This window comes from Cucurbita pepo, chromosome 10 (genome assembly GCF_057944985.1).
Source record: "Cucurbita pepo subsp. pepo isolate OVF chromosome 10, ASM5794498v1, whole genome shotgun sequence".
Lineage (NCBI taxonomy): Eukaryota > Viridiplantae > Streptophyta > Magnoliopsida > Cucurbitales > Cucurbitaceae > Cucurbita > Cucurbita pepo.
Genome location: NC_141807.1, coordinates 5,332,009 through 5,349,264, shown reverse-complemented (window position 1 = coordinate 5,349,264; position 17,256 = coordinate 5,332,009). Strand labels below are relative to the sequence as shown.

Sequence of the window (17,256 nt, the reverse complement as noted above, 5' to 3'; positions counted from 1 at the left end):
AACAATATCTATCATATCCTCCTCCTCATCCACCATCTCCAACACGATTTCAACTGTCATGGCGTCGACCTTTGGTCCAATCCCTTTTCACCACGCTGTCACAATTAGTCTCACCAAAAACAATTTCATCATATGGCGCGCCTAGCTCCTCCCCTACCTACGAAGTACGAAGCTTATGGGCTATCTCGATGGCACCATTGTCGCACCTGCCAAGCTGGTCCCTTCCTTAACTGCTGCTGGTGTTGATATGGTCTCTAATCCAGCCTATGATAAGTGGTATGATCAGGATCAACAGGTTTTTAGCGGCCTTCTCTCCTCCATGTCTGAGGAGATCCTTCACGATGTGGTTACTGCTACTACGTCCAAGAAGGCGTGGGATACCCTGCAGCGAATGTTTTCGTCGTCAGCTCGTGCTCGTTCAGATCCGTGTTACCTAACAGATTGTACGAGAGAGAAATTGTAAAAATACATTGAATTTGTATCATTAGAAACATACATATTTTTTTTTTTATGTTCAACCATAAGAGACAATTAGTAATAGTCTCAATGAATAAAATTTCGAAAATCGGAGGGAATTTATAAGATATAGAACAATTATATTATATAAGTAGAACAATGAAGGAACATAAATAAATAATTAAGCTCTGATAATTATATAAATTTTAATTCTAATTTTAAAAAATAGCTATTAAATGAAAAACTATGAAATTTTTTAAGAGAACAGAGTAACACTTCGATTAATAACTTTTAAAATTAAATATTAAATTTAAAAGTTAATTTAAAAGTTAAGACATAAATATTTTTTTTTTTTTAAATGGTAAAAGTTAAAATAAGATTCAATATGTCTAACACAACTATTAATTTATAGTTTACGTTCATCCTTGATTGGGTACAGTATCTTTTATTAGGTAGATGTTGTCTAATGGGAATTTTCCCGTCATGGTTCGACTCGAGAAGGAGAGAATGGTCGAGCGGTGGCTGTAGGGCTCACAACTTCCTATAAGTGGTAGGGAAGGGTGGACGGTACGACTCAAATTGTGGCCGATCTTCCTATTCGCATGCGAGATTATTAAGTATCGGACCATCTTTTTAGGGAGAACCAAAAGGCATTTCAGCTACAATTCCAAAAACTAGAAACAAATAGATTCATGTAGCTGGGCACCCACTCCCTTCTCATTCTCTTAAATATTTTTTAAAATTATTAAACCATTTAAAACAAAAAAAAAAAAAAAAAAAAAAATATATATATATATATATATATATATATATATATATATATATATATATATATATATTATTAAAATAAAAATAAATTTCGAAAACAATTTCCTACGATAGGGGACGTGGGCCCGTATTAGCTAAGTGTAGGATCCCGGCCCACTATTCAACATAATGTGGAGCCAAGGCCCATTGTGTATAAGAACTTCAGCCTTGTCGAACACAATGCTGAAGCCCAGGCCCAAATATGGGAAACTTAATTTTATTAAAATTATGTTCATTATATGCTCGAGTGGACTTGAGATAGATTTCGTTATGTTCATTTTATTAAAATTATGTTCATTATGAACACAAATGCTGAATCCATAACCATGTTGACATGAGTTCAACATCGACAAAAAGGGTAGATCATTGAACTATGCTCGAGTGGACTATTGTAATTGATGTTAGTATATACCTTACATAATATTAAGGAATCGATACGAACAAAAACAACCTCAAAACTTATGAATTCTAATAGTTTTATTTTCGGTGACTATTAAACACACTTTCAATTATCTAACTTTGATGCAACAAAGATTATCTAAGTTTTGATTTAGATGCTTTCATGAAGTTTGGATTTCAAATTGTATAAATTTCTTGCAACAAGTGTATAGAACTCTCTTGCTATTACAATCTTAGAGCAATGCACTACTTCCCCACACATAATACAATGAGTACTCTCTACCTATGCCACAGCTTTTATAGGGTCTTGATGTGATTTTTGTAACTTGGAAGGAAGCAAATCCAAAGGAATCATGTTTACCCTTCTCACTTCTGACCTCTTAGAAGGAAAGCCTGTTACGTCAAAATCTTGTCTGTGAGAAAGCATGGAACTTGAAGAACATGGCTGAGAAAAATCAATCCCAATCCATCAACTGGCTACAGATGATTCTTTAGATTTGTCTTGGACTGTAACCTCCTTCTCCGAGTTACCTGAATCGACCGTGTTAGCCTGACTCGATTGCACCTGGCTAGTATTTTGAGCATCTAAGGCAATCCCTAGAACAGTCAATACAGCCCTGAAAATGAAAAGCAAATCTGTCTGATTAACATAGGAAGCAAAGAATACTATGAAATTGAGTAGTTATGCAACCTTGGGAGTGTCGATCGGATGTTCGGTTGGCTAGCATGAGCAACCAAAGGTGCCTTTAGTGCTGCAGTTTTGTTTAATGCATTTTCGAGCTGTGCTGGTGGTAGCTGAAAGAGTACATGAAAGTTGATAATAAGGACGTTGCTTTCGTGTAATTCATTTGTAGAATGTAGTTCATATCATATAAATATATAGTCAAATCAACCTTTTATAGAAGGTCTCAACCAATGGTCCTAGTCCTACAAGGTTTTTGTAGTCGAGATCATTGTTACAATAGATGGAAGCCTTTTAGAGACTTCGTCGATGATCGATACAATATATCTCAAATATTGAACCATGCTCCTAGTCCTACTGCTGCAGCATCCTTTAATATCCTAGAGCAAACTACAACATTAGAGCAATTTGAAGGACTTCAAGAACTCCAGTTCGCAAAGGTTCAGCCACCAAGCTACTAATAACATCCAAGAGAAAAGGAGATGGGAGAACGTTTCGTCTAAGTTCCCTCAAGGCTTTAAGAGACCTCTAAACTTGCCATAAAAGGAATTGAAAGAGGCACTTAGAATAAATAAACTAAAATTTTCAACCCCTCCCAAAACCATTTGGCCTTGCAGATTCTTTACTCGAAGGCTCTCTTCTTTTACCGCTGTGCCAGCCAGCTTCGATTTCGGGGACTTCCTAAGGTCCTTTTAAAAGGGATATTGGAGAAAAACACTACCTTAAGGCTCCTCCTGAATGTCCAGAATCTGCAAACCCTATAAAAGCTGGCTTTTAATGAAAGGCCATGATGCAAAGGATTAGAGATGATGCCAAATCCATGACTAAACAAGGGAAATCCATCCCTAAGGTTAAGAGAACATTCTTTAAAACAAAGTTCTATATCAAAATAATATTTAAAGCTCCCATTACATTTCTATAAGTGGCTAATTATGGCCTTACAGAAAAAATAAAACAAGTAACTATTAAATCAAAAATACTAATTAATCTAAAATCAACAACTAAACTAAACTCATAATCAAAAAAGCGCTCTGAACCCAGTCCACAGGACCATAACTTCTTTGTCATGCTAGGAAGCAGGACCATAGTTGTTGGTGATCAGATGACGAAGACTGTCGGCTAGTTGAATTTTAATGGAAAAGGCTTGTTTAACTTTAATGGAAAGAGCTTGTTTAAGGCTTGTTTAACTTTAATGGAAAGAGCTTGTTTAAGGCTTGTTTAACTTTAATGGAAAGAGCTTGTTTAAGGGGATATCAACAACAGTAACAGAAGACTCCTGCCAGAGAAGTTAAGTCCCGCTCAGATCGAAAAAACTTAATTAACCCGAGCTCTAAAGAGATTTCTCAGTAACCCTATCAAGCAGGGTTATATTCCTGAAAAAATAACTAGATGGCGGGATCAAAATTTCTACCTGTCTGCCGAAGATCATTGCCACAGTCTCTTTCTTTATTCCTATTTCAATAAATGCTGGGCCAACCTGCTGAATAATTTTGGACGGGGTATTATGCAGGATATTTAACGCGTTATTCCAATTGTTCAGATGTCAAACTTTTAAAGGGAAAGCCATTTTGCAACTATAATTCTTTCTTATGAATGATAACTGGAGGCTTTTCTTGTAAATGTATTTTCGCTCATGCCTCTTGGTGGTAATCTTTCTATAGCTCTTCTTTTGGGATGAAATTGTGTTTTGTTATCAAAGCAATAAATAACCCTATCGGTATCGCATCTATCTGTTCTCTTTCACCCTCGTCCCTCCCCTTCATCCTTCCCTCATGAACACTACGCTTCTCCACCCCTCCCATGGCAGAATAAAACCACCCACCTCACCTGAACTGGAACTTCTCCACCATAGCAATAACTATAGACCAAAAGACTCCCCATTGCTTTCGATGATCATTATAGGGGAAACAGAGCAACAACTAAGAAAATTAGTCGATCTTCTTCACATAGCTTGTCCATCACATGGAAGTCCCTCACTTGATTTGGCATCATCCTTCGAATCCCTTACAAGGAACCTTGCTCCTACAAGGTTTTTGCTGAGGAACCGAGTGAGGATTGTCATATGGATCAAGAAGTTAATAAACAAGCCAAACATGGATACTTAGCAGAAAGCAAATGACAGGGGTATGAACCGCAGCCTAATCCCCTAAGGTAAGGAAAATAGTAGTTAGTTCTTTTTCTCTCTGATTTCAGACCACTCAGGTGAGGAATCCCATACACACACCGAATGGCTCCTACCCATACTGTAGTCGAAAGCTTTGCCCTGAGGATGACTGACCAACCATCAGGGACCCATAAGTCAAGCCATGACCTCAGATGCATCCTCAAACCCTTCCAAGACAACAAGGCACTCAATACAATGTTTTCAACAAACAATAAATAACCAGATAATCATAGGGGATTACAGGAAAAAGTTAATAGAGGAACGCCTCTATCAAGACACACCTGAAGCAGCACATTAAAGGATTGAGGCTTTGTCAAGAGTGCACACTTCAAGAAGCCTACCCATAACTTGGGGTATTTCCATATCTGCAAGAGCTCATAGCCAGATTTAGAATGTTGAAAACTTAATTCACATTCACAAGTAATCTAAAAGTGGAAAAATATTGACCTGCTTGCCAACAAGACGAGATAGAATCTCCATTATAAAATCTACCTGTAAAGAAGGAAACGAAAAATGTTATTAGTGCTTGGGATACTGTAGAAAAAGAGAAAGAAATTGATTGGACGCCGCTGCTTTTGTAGTTTTTAGGCAGGGTCCAGCTTCTCCTGACCCTTAGGTTGTTTATTTCCCTATCTTTTGTCTCAAGACCTCTCAATCCTTATTAAAAAGAAACGGAAGAAGAAACAAAAAGAAGGGAGAATGAAATGGTTTATCTGAGATGAATCGAGCAATCAATAATTTTGAGCCATTTCAGTCCAACATATTAGACTAGGGGAATGCATATCACACCTTTTAAAGTTTTTTAATTAAGATAGTGCAAGGGAAAAAATATGGATTATAGAAATGCAAAGATGCAATCTCAAACCGAATATACAAGCACCTTACATTTTAAGTGGGGCAGAATCCATGCACTTGACGAGGAAAAAGTAAAGCCAAAAACAACAATTAATTGGCCTCTTCCCCAACCATTATCAAATTGGGGATTTGAACATAATAGACATAACAAAGGAAATCTTTATATGCAATACATAACAGATCATACTTCTACATTGACCTAGTACCATGACAGATGTCATCCGTTGCCAACCAAAGAAAAAGAATGATACATTCTCATTTATCAGAAATTATGATCAAGGAGAGCAAGAGTCAGCTTACCAGTGATGGAAAAGTGCCGATGGCTTGCAATACTGTGCGCATGAACAATAATGGAAGAGGAATCTGTTCAACCTGCACGGGACAAGCCACTTGGTGTCATTTCAAAAAAAAAAAAAGAACTGTCTTCATATGCTATCGAAAGATTCATTATCATACAAACCAATTGATTCAAAACTTTTGCAATGATTTGCTGCGTAAAAGTTTGACGCTGCTCAAAGCAAGCATTGCATGCATCTGTGACCTGCAGGTGAAGCAACCAGTAGTTCAAAAAGGAGACATGGTAAGGTTTTACATAGAGACAATGAAGAGGGCCAAACCTTCTTGAGAGGAATTCCATCTCTATCAGGATCAATTCCATGAATAGCAATTAGAACTTCAGCTGGATTTAGAACTGGCCCAGACTGAGATGATCCCTGAGTAGGATATTAGAGGAAATTAAATAAATATAGAACCTACACCACGACCAATTATATGGCGGAAACACTTGCTGACATGAAACATTCTGTCTCTTGTTTTGAAGTATGAAACTAAATGCAATTAGTGAGCTCGTCACACTCCTATAGAAAAGAGACGCAGTGTGGTTGAGGACAAAATAAATGGTTGGCTGTTTAGCTTGCCATAAAAAACAAAGTTATCTAAACAAGGGATACAAAAAATAATCTACTAAAGATAATTGCACAGCCAAGCTGATAAAATAACAAATGAATAGTTCTACCTCATGCAGATTATACTGCTGGTTTACCCAAAATCAATACCTAGTCCATTCAATTTTTTTCTTTTCAAGCATCAACGAAAATAGCTTTATAATTAAAGAAAATAATATTAGCCTGTTGAATGCGGCAATGATTAGGCATAAAACATATTCCCAGCTAGAAACGGAAATATATTTTAGGTTCATGATGGGAGTTCACATTCTTCTCCTGAAAAACATGAAAGTAAACACCATGCTACATACGCGAGCAAGGAAAGAACGGGGAAAAATACCTGCAATATCCGCAGAAGTGCTGCTTGGAATTTGTCACCTGGAAGATTCACAATCTGGGGGAAAATCATCATGACCTAACAAAAAAAAAAAATGAATCAGATGATTTCAATTGATTGTGAACATTTTTAAAGCAACATGAGAACAAAAATAAATAGAAAGCAGTCACAATGAAATTTGGAAATGTTGAAAATGAAAGAAAATGAAAGCATCAAGAAGTAACACGGAGGATACCAAAGGGCAACTGGAAAGATTGATAAATGTATCAGAGCTTTCCACTGGTGCTATGGACAAAAAGAAACAATCAGACTTTCAAAGACGAACTCTCTTTAGACAAGTTTTGTGAAAGAGTTTAAATACAAGCATTTTACTGGTGTTAATATTACTACACATCGTTCACAAATCATAGTCCTAACAACCTATTGCTTAACTGGAAGGCTTTGTTATAATCTCCGGTTTTCTTTTATCCATTCATGGTAGGTATAGTTCATCTTATTATTGAAATATCTTCTGTTGCCTATCAAAAAGAAAAGAAAAGAGATAGAAGATTGAAAAAATAATATCCCGGGCAGATGGAATAAAAAAAGCATTATGTGGCCATCCATCTGTCACTGTTAGATGATCTGCCAAGAAACAACATTAAACCTTCCAACTTTGTAAAAACAGAAGGTAGAAATTGGGAGAAGTGGTCTTTTCTTTTTCTTTTTCTTTTTTTTTTTTTTTTTTTTTTTTAATTTTTAGATGATTTACCAAGAAACACTATTAGACCTTCGAATTCTGTAGAAACAGAGGAGAAATTGGGAGAAGCGGTCATTTTTTTAACGAAGTTGGAAGTAAATAGGATAGTGATATCATATCTCTTTTGTTTCAAAGTTAGCTTAGGGTTGGCTTGAAGGGTAGTTTCAAAACAGTCGAGATAGTAAGGAATATAAATGAAACTTCTTATTGGAGATTAACATAGCACAGGGTTAGTATTTATATTGGGTATACAGGTTTATTTCCATGCTACAAGTATGTTAATCCCATGAGTTACATAAATTCTGGCTTATGAATTCCAGATTCATAACTGTTTATTAGCTTTTTCAAATCATAAACTCAAACACCAAACAAAAGTTACTTATACTCAGGTTTCTATTGATCTTTGTACCATCCAAGCACAAGTTCTACAAACTTAAGCTTCCCAACTTCGACCCTTGTGAGCCAAATAATCCCTTAAAATTTTAAAGTATCAAACTGAAGAAGTATTCACAGTTCAAGGACCAAATTGAACAATTTTTCCCTAGTTAGTATGCTAGTGAGCTGTGAACCCCTACGTGATAATTTTATCAATTTTTTTAAGGGAGTTAACTCAAGTTTAAACGTTTAGAACCAAATTGAAAAGTCATATACAATTTGGAGACAAACTATAATTTAACCTTATGACGATAAGAGAACAACTATAGATTCAGGTTGTTATGAATAAAAAATTTAGACAAAAGTAGAGGATATTAGCCAGATTCCTACTACAAAGAAATAAAACATGGATAGTAAAACATATGATAAAAATGCTTCAAGGATAAGTGATATAGAAGATTGTTGAAACATAATTGTTAAGTAAGATAAAAATTCAAATTAAAAAATGCTGCCATTATACAAGCTCAAAACATATAGGTACTCAAATAGTGGAAGAGCGAGAGGTTACCCACCTCCTCTTTTGGTAGATATGGTAATACAGGGATCATAATCTCCACATCCTAAAAGCAATCAACATATGACAACCATTAGAAAAGTAAGCCTCTTATTAGTAGACTTTTCTATTCGGAATTTAGGATCAGAACCTCAATATCCTGAAAACTTAGAGGGAAATACAATATAAAAATAAATCGAGAAGTTTTAAGCTAATAGCTTCATTGTCAAAAGAGAACAGTGCTCACCTTTAGTTTTGAATTGTATAACTTGCTTACGGTAAAAACTAACTCAGACGAAGGAGTAATCCCATCTGTCAGAATTTGCAAAACCTAAAATGGCAATATATCAGGGAAATAAAAGTAACTGTTATGTCTTCCATTTTCATGGTTCAGTGTATAATAAAAAAATAGTTTGATTGATCCAGGAAAGACCTGCATTACAAGATTCTCACTTCCACTTGGAGGATCAGTAAGAATTTCAAGAAGATCTGAGGATGAGCCCATTGTGCGGACAAGTATTGGGATATGGTCATGAACAGCCTATACAAAATACAAGAGATCGAAATTTCAGAAATCAGAACTCATGAGAAGAAAAGCAGCATTATGAAGTGGGACAAACCTGCTTAATTGCTTTTGAGGCATTTTTATACATGACAAAAATTTGGCGAAAAAGTGAGTGCTTCTGTCATTTAGATTACACAAATAGACTGTAAGATTCAAAAAAAAGTTATTTTCACAAGACAAACTTAAGTTACTAAATCAGACAACCTCAAACCTTTGTGCAAAGTGCAAAGTACAAGGACATCCGACGCTGGGCCTCAGAGATTGGAAGAGATGTGTCAGCTTGTGAAATGGATGAAGGACAAGCATCGGAGGATGTATCTTTACTGACGGCACTAGATTCAATTAAAGATTTTTCTGGATGAACATCCTGCTAAAAAAGTAACAATTGTAGAAGTCAATTCTAAATTTTCAAGACTACTAGGTGACAACAAATCTAATTAAATAGTTGAAACATCAAAAAGAATTGAAGAACCAGAATTAGGTAAGGTGTAATACGTGAACTCCAGAATCAGGAATTCTAACTAAAATTTGGAACTTCATGTTAAACCAAAATTCCACTTATGAACCCGAACAAGACATCTAAAATTACAATTAGGTAATACTTGAAAGAAATTTGCATCTGATCCAGCATTTGATGTTTTTCTTGCATCGCCATATGAAAACAAACCTTGTGTGATTCTGATACTGATCCGTCAGCATCTGTCGCATCTGTTGCAAGGTCACTAATGGCAGAAAGCAGCATCTCCTTAGAAAAATCTTCTATTCGTTGAGAAATGGATGGTATAGGATAAAGCTTGTTAGCAACCTACAAAAAGAGAGAACAACTTAAGTAACTGGAAAGAGATAATTTTGTTGAATTTTAAGTTGTCAACAAATTACCAGACGAATTGCCTTCATCCTCACTTCCTCAGAGAGATGCACAGTGCTCTTTCAATGGTAAAAAGAGAAAATCAAAGTGAGATCAATGACAGGGAAAAGGGTATGTCGGTGTGTGTGTGTGTGTGGGGGGGGGGGGGGGGGGGGGCTCCAAACATCACATGCTTTGACAGACACGTGCAAGGCCATTACACAACTAAAATACTTAAAGACTTGAACAAAAAATGTATTACAAATGATCCAAACTAATCATAAATAAATAAATAAAATATTAAAAAAGAAACATCAAATACGAACTCATATCTAGTTAAGTACGAACAAACCAACAGGAATTGTCATCTGCATTCAGACAATGCATTATACCATACACAAACTCTTAACCGTTTACTATTATTTTAAACATAATTATGCTCAGCAATTTCAATCTGTGAACTAAAAGCTATGTCATAAAGGAAGTAATTGAAGTAGAACAAAAACTGAGAAACTGAAATAAGTTCGAAGAAAATTAAACCCTGGAAGGCAATTGTCAGGCAGACATCATGGTTTTGACAAACACATGTAAGGCAATTACACGACATAAAATACCTAAAGACTTGAACAGACAAGGTACTACAAATTATCCCAATTAATCATAAATAAATTTTAAAAAATATATATTTAAAAAGAAACATCAAATATGAATTTGTATCTAACTAAGGACGAAAAAAACCAACAGGATTAGATGTCTGCATCAGACAGAGCATCATACTGTAGTCATGATCTCTTAACCGTTAAATATTGTTTAAACATAGTTATGCTCAGCAATAAAACATTAAATGGAAGTAAAGAACAAAAAGCCTGTGTTACGAAGAAAGTAATTGAAGTAGAACAGAAACTGAAATAAGTTCAAGGAAAATTAAAACCTGTAAGGCAATTTTCAAGCAGACATCACGGATAGGGGGTCTCAATAAAATTAAACTCCACACTGCACTAAGACCTTGAGTTACACGATCACCACTTTGGAGATCCTTATCTGCATTTTCACTGTTTCCAGGAGAGCACATGCATTCCAACAGGTTTATGACTGACTTTGGTAGATAAGGAGCTTCACCAAGCAATCTACTCAATGACTTGTCCGATGGAGGAAAAGAATCTCTAAGTGTTTCTGCCTGCATGGAAAATCAAATCATTCGCATCTACACAAAATAATACTTGCAGGAATTAGGGTCACAAAGCACACACCACAGTGACCAGAAATGTCTCATATACTGAAGCAGCAGTCGTAGATGTAAAGAAATCGTGTTCCTCTTCTGCTTCTCCAAATAACCTATACAGAACCCGCAAAGTCAACTCGTGTCCCTGAACCAATTGCTCTGGTTAGAATGTATGGATTTAGTTGAACACAGAGACAGAAGAAAAGTAGAGATGATAGAGAGAGAAAGACTAACAGACATCTCATTCAAGCTCATGCATCTTAACTTAATTGAGTAAATGAAACATGAATTCAAATTTCTGACAAACCAAGCAATCAAAAATAAACCAATATAATTTATTTTCAATGCAAAAGAAAAATAATAGCGGACTTAAAGTAGTGACACTTTATTCAATAAAAATAAGTGGGAGTGTACTTCAATACAAGTTGGAGCAACATTGACCAAATGATGTTAGAGCAAACCCTAAGAGATCCAGGTTAGAGTTCTACTTGATCAATAGTTGTTACTTTTAGCGCCTTGAACAATATCAGACTCTAGGCTATGCACTTGAGAACTTCAGAGAGAGTGAAGTTAAAGAAATGATGTTAACAAGACCTTAGAGAGTGCTCAAGGTCCTTAGAGAGTATCAAAAGGAAAGAATCTTTACTACAGTATAATGTTTATATATCTCTGCAAATGTTGATAGTTGCAAGTAAATATATTCGTCAAATGTCTAGTATGTCCTGCAGATGAGGAAAAATAACAATTGGAGGCAAAGACCCATATGGATTTAAGACAATACTGAAAGTACAAAAAGAAGTAGATTTATACAGGAACAGAGTAACAAGAGAACAACGAAGGAAAAAAGAAGCTTAATAGTGATACAGGACCATTTTGTATAAGCCTTATTCTAAGACAATGCTCACCTCATTGTTTACATAATCAGCCAATATATGGTTTTGCAACACTTTCCATGCCTCTAATTCCAAGGGATACTGCCCAATAAGGAAAGAAAGTTTAAGCAAATAAATAAGTCCAAAATTTATGTCTTTAGATAGTAATATTGCAAAGAAAATTAAAGTATAGAACAAGCACAATCTAAAATAAAATGAGCTTCCAGCCAAATTGAAAATCATAAAATTGGAGAACATCTCAATGTTTTAGAAACTAGGACTCGCACCAAGTACAACTGTAAAGTTTAAAAAATCATAGCCTGTACAAAAGTTAGTATAAGTTCATAAATTGTTCAGTGCCCATCAGAAGAAATACACTGTGAAGAAACACACTCGCTGAAAGTTTTTAAAAATTTCTAAATTGTAAAAAATGCCTCTTAAGATCGATATGTAACAAGAGAAACTCATTTTGGTACCAAGGGCAAGGAAAATGGAATGGTAAAATAACTTCTCGTGCTGCCACACTCTCATAGTATATGGTACGTGATGGACATGATGAATCAACTCAGAAATTATCAAATTTTAGTGCATGAAAATATTGTATGTAGTAACAACTAAATTGTATGATATATGGAATACTGGTCGCTGAACAAAGTATGAATCATTTAATCAGCCTGGAAATTAAATTCAATTTAAGGAAGGACATTTCTCATAACCACACACAAGAAAGACTTGATACCTCCACTCCTAAATATGCCAATAGAGAAAAGCGGGCTTGCAAACCTCCAGCGACTGCTATTTGCTTATACGCCTCAACAATGTGCACAAATGCCAGTCTTAGTAATTCATCCTTCTCTTCATCTACAAGGTCAACAACAGGTGCTGACATCTTGGGCAAGACCAACTGAGAAGACAACCCCGCAGAAGTTGCAGTTGAAGAGGCCAAGCTGTTGACATCTGAAACAACTGCCTTTGGACTAAGCTCCTCTGATTTTTCTCTAGAAACTGATAATTTCAAGGAGGAGCTTAGTTCCAAAGTTAAAATGTTCTCTTGATTAGAATCATCAAAACCAGATGATGCAAGCGAGGGAGTAACAACATGATCTGATGACCCATCACTTTGAACAGAAGAATCAAGCCCAGGTATCCCACTCTCTAAATTGGCCACATCATGTATACTAGATGGAATGATTGAACAAACTTCTTCCGCTTCAGATATAGATGCTTTGGAAACAGGTAAACTAGTTGGCGTTATAGCATTTTCAGAATCATCATTTGTCCCAGCACTGTCAATAATAGGAACTGCATGATGGTCTCCTCCCTCTTGAGGCTTCTGAGGATGAGATTGGAAAGAAAAAAAAAATTAAGGAGAGGACAATGCAGAACAAGTTAAAGAAAGAGAGAAAGAAAATGCATAAATGACAGCTTAATTTAACAAACTCGACACAAACAAAGAAATAATGAAACATCACAGAAAATATGGTCCAGAATTCAAGGTATCTTGACAGAAAAGATTGTACTACCATGTCATCAGATAATGACCTAGAAGAATCCAACAATGATGCAATCGGTGGAAAGGTGCTAGATAATGAAAGAACATCAGCTACAAATGATGACGGATATTTGACTTGAGCATCACTACCACTTATACACATATTCTGCAGAAGTTCTCCATCTCCTGCATCAGGCTGATGAGGAGGAAGGAAACGCATATTAGCAATGACAACCTCAGCAAGCAAGTCAGCAGAAATACTAGAGATAAGGATCTGTAAGGACCCAATAGCTTTTTCTCCTTGAGCAACTAAGGCACCAAACATGGCTACAAGTTGGTGCGCTGGTCCAGTATCCAATTCTCCTGCTGAAGATGTTCCACTTGATGATGTATCTTGTTCAGGCTTAACAGTACTCTCCATTTCTTTAAATGATTCCTCAGACTCCGAGACCTTAGGTGTTGGTCTGGCACGTTTTCCAGATCCATTTCCATCCTCTTTCAAATCACAGGTGTCTGGTTCACCAGACCTCTTCCTCCCCAAAGTATTATGCATAATATCAGGAATTCTTTGAACAGTAGCCTTATCATCCTATACAAGAATAAAGTTTTAATTAGATCTGCTCGCCCGTATGCCATATTCAGGCAGCAGACCGTCAATCGAGATTGAATTTATAAATACTTAACCAAGAATGAACAAAGATGTTGGTACTTACCTTGGTAAAATGGCCATCGCTCTGCTCCTCCTTTACAGATCCATTAACTGTTGAATCTTGATGAAGGGTTGGCTCAGCCACTCCCCCGACTTTCATCTCTCTAAGGGCACCAATTAGAGGATCCCGCCACTACAGTTACCACAATTATCTCCATTATCAATTCAATTCATACAAGAAGGTGAATGATCTCTGATAGCAGCTTTACTATACTATTCAACACACAGAAGAAATCAAATAAAAATTGCAGGACTTCGTTTATAATTATGGGTGTCCAAGCTAGCTTATCGATTTCTCGACTAATTTCACAAGACTACTTCCTAACTCTACATTTGGCATTGAGTAACTTGTATAATATTTCCTATCCTAAGCGGCCACCTTCTTTTGACCATGAACCCATAAATTCAAAGCTATCAAGATTTATAGATCAGTCCTATGATCATCAGGCAGCCAACCCAGGGAACTAAGTAAAAAGATATATATATCAGATTAAACAGCAGTTCCTTTGAACCATGGCCAAACGATTGCCTGACAGAGAAAATATCATATTCTTGTTAGAGTTAATACAGAACAAAAGACATGTACAAGTAGAATAACTTGTAAAACATAATAAAATATAAAACAGTCTGTTAAAGAAAGCAAAAGGAAACACAGAAAATTCACCCAACTAGGAGCATGCCATTTTTTTGGGTGGGGGATTCGAGAAGGTAAATTTTAGTTTTGGAAATTTACCGGTAAAGCACCTGGATGGGTACACTTCAAGCAGTTGAGAAATGAATTCTTTAAGGCATAATGTACACCAGGAGCATGCAACCCATTGAAGATAGTGCCTGAGCGGTCCAGACCAAGCAAGACAGGCAAAATTCGGCCATAAAAAGCAGGCCTCTTGTTTGCAATTGTTGAAAGACTAATAAGAAACATATAAGAGAAAAAATGAGTCAGAACTGTAGTTCAAAAGGAACTGATAGTTATATGTCCATTTTTCATTTATTATTAAACTAATCATTAGACGGCTCAAGGACTTCAAGTTTTATTAATATGATTCAGAAGGTTTATCTTCACGTATTGAGAAATAAATGAGTAGAAATTAAACATTTAAATGTGGTCTTATATACAGGGAAATTAATATAACCTATTAATGAGCACAATAATCTTTGCATTATTGAGAGATTTCACTTTTGGGAATCTGAGCTGATCGAGCAACAAACCCAAACTTTGACTGGCTTCAGTTGATAAGTCTCTAATTTTGAGTATAGGATGACCTCCACGAAGCCACGATATATTAAAATCGACAGAATTTTCTACACAATAAGAAATGATTTCCAAGGTCAGTGACAACTTAAGTCGTTTTATTTAAATTATTAGAAAAAGCTCAAGCCTCTCAAGCAATGATGGACCTGAAATACAAAGCCAAGTAGACGACAACTACCTGCAGTAGCAGGAGGCTCTGAAGAGCCATTGGGGTCAGGTGTGTAAAGTAAAATTACTTCTACGACAAACTTGAGAGCTAGCAAACTCATTCCACCATTTCCCTGAGCAAAAGTGTGTATTTAAAAACATAGTAACAAAAAGAATATAGCTAATTGCATAATAATTCTTGCTTACATGAACGGCTATTGAATATATCTCTTCCTTGAACTTCAACATCCATGTCCACAATGATTGAAGTGAATTGTCTATCGCGCTAGAATACAGACCCTGTAACATAATGGAATTGAACCTAAAACAGTGAGATTACAACATTTTTCCTCAGAGAGAGGTGATTTTATTTCCCACAGAAGTTCAGCTACATCAAAAAAAAAAAAACCAAAATGTACGTGAGTGTGCCCATCATAAAGCTTGAGAAATTACAATATGCTTAAATGTTTTTAAAATACACGACCATTGGCTAATAAAACTGAAACATGAAAATGAAAAATCTTTTATATTTGCACTGGACACTATAAACTAAATAAGTTGCAGAAGTAGAAATCATGGAATGGTTTGTGATGAGAACTGGCAATACACAGAAAACGTATAAACAAAACCACCTGACAAAGTATGCAGAATATTGTTACCTTCATCGCAATTTTTACAAGACAAATGCGAAATAAATCAATGGCACAAGTAATGGATTGCCGAACAACAGCTGGAGTATCATCAGTCAAAACTGTTATCAATAATGGTACAATTTGAGGCAACAAGTCGATGTGCTTGAATCCAATTTCACCAATCATCCTACACAGTAATAAAACAACTAAATAAGTAAGAACCATTCCCAAAGCTACCTCAATCAGTCAGGACTGAACCACCTAGGCCCAGTTTGTTAACAGATCACCAGGCAAAATTGATTCATAAGAGAATTAAGATGACATCTATACCTTTTAATGCCATGGAGAGATGAGCAATCAGATATCCCATAAATAAAGGAATACCATAACACTGTGGTAGGATTTAATACGAACCACCAGCACTCATTGACATACCCCAAGATAGCAATGACAATAAGCTTTAGACAGCACAGTACATCATCAATGAATGGCATCTTAAGTTGTATCCATCAATGACTATTTCTCCCGAATATACAAAATGGACAGAAGAAATGCATAACAGTACACCTAATCTACACGTGAAATTCAGACACTTCGAATTTGAAATTTCATTCAGCTCCCCAAGCTCCAACATCACAGCAAACGAAAACAGAAAAACGAAACTGAACACTAAGAATAAAAAAAAAAAAAACTCGCATCTCTGTCGTTCCGTGAAGTGAATGCAAAAACGGACATAAACACATAAATGAGCTTAACCTAGAGATAGAAAGGAAGCGTACTCTGTGACAAACTTGCGGATGGGGCTGAAGCGGTCAGACTGTAGCTCAAGGATACGAGGGAGGAGCTCAGTAAGTAAAACAGGATCTTCCGGCGGCAAATCATTCTTTAATTGACGCAAACGAGCAAGCTTGGAAGGAATATCTGCAGCAATCTTGGTTGAGTTAATCAGACGAGAGAGCCTCTCCTTTGAATCAACAGCCGCCATCACGGCGACCATAGCTTTCGAATGAAGAAGATGAAGAACTTCGAATTTCAAGTGTCGCTGCACAGAATTCCTGATTCCGAAAAGAAGGGTGAAGCGGGAGAGTGGAGGGAGCTTAAGAAAAAATCAGAGCTCGCTGCTCGTCCAGAGCGAGAGAGAAGGCCAAAGCCTTATTTTCTTTTTGTTTTTGTTTTTGCGGCTCATTTTATTCTTTTTATTTTTAAA

At 36.1% G+C, this 17,256-nt stretch overlaps 1 protein-coding gene across 5 annotated transcripts; it reads right to left on the bottom strand.

The window, feature by feature from the left end:
• Window positions 1–1,781: 1,781 nt before the first annotated feature.
• ESP4 (HEAT repeat-containing protein) lies at window positions 1,782–17,216 on the bottom strand. Of its 5 annotated transcripts, none has more exons than XM_023687941.2 (27): window positions 16,829–17,214; window positions 16,077–16,236; window positions 15,625–15,717; window positions 15,449–15,551; window positions 15,152–15,320; window positions 14,752–14,926; window positions 14,023–14,151; window positions 13,341–13,898; window positions 12,557–13,150; window positions 11,851–11,919; window positions 10,974–11,090; window positions 10,655–10,900; window positions 9,756–9,803; window positions 9,544–9,681; window positions 9,088–9,246; window positions 8,932–8,994; window positions 8,745–8,852; window positions 8,559–8,642; window positions 8,331–8,378; window positions 6,648–6,722; window positions 5,981–6,076; window positions 5,824–5,904; window positions 5,664–5,735; window positions 4,956–5,000; window positions 4,790–4,873; window positions 2,354–2,457; window positions 1,782–2,279 (listed from the first exon to the last, which is right to left on the bottom strand). In XM_023687941.2, the coding sequence occupies exons 1-27, from the start codon at window positions 17,044–17,046 to the stop codon at window positions 2,132–2,134; spliced, it is 3,984 nt and encodes a 1,327-aa protein (XP_023543709.2). In that variant the 5' UTR covers window positions 17,047–17,214; the 3' UTR covers window positions 1,782–2,131. The 5 variants fall into 5 exon arrangements, with proteins under 5 accessions (XP_023543709.2, XP_023543710.2, XP_086983708.1 ...); XM_023687942.2 differs by having other exon boundaries at window positions 9,088–9,243; XM_087127582.1 differs by lacking the exon at window positions 1,782–2,279 and adding an exon at window positions 2,556–2,724 and having other exon boundaries at window positions 16,829–17,215.
• Between the last annotated feature and the right edge of the window lie 40 nt (window positions 17,217–17,256).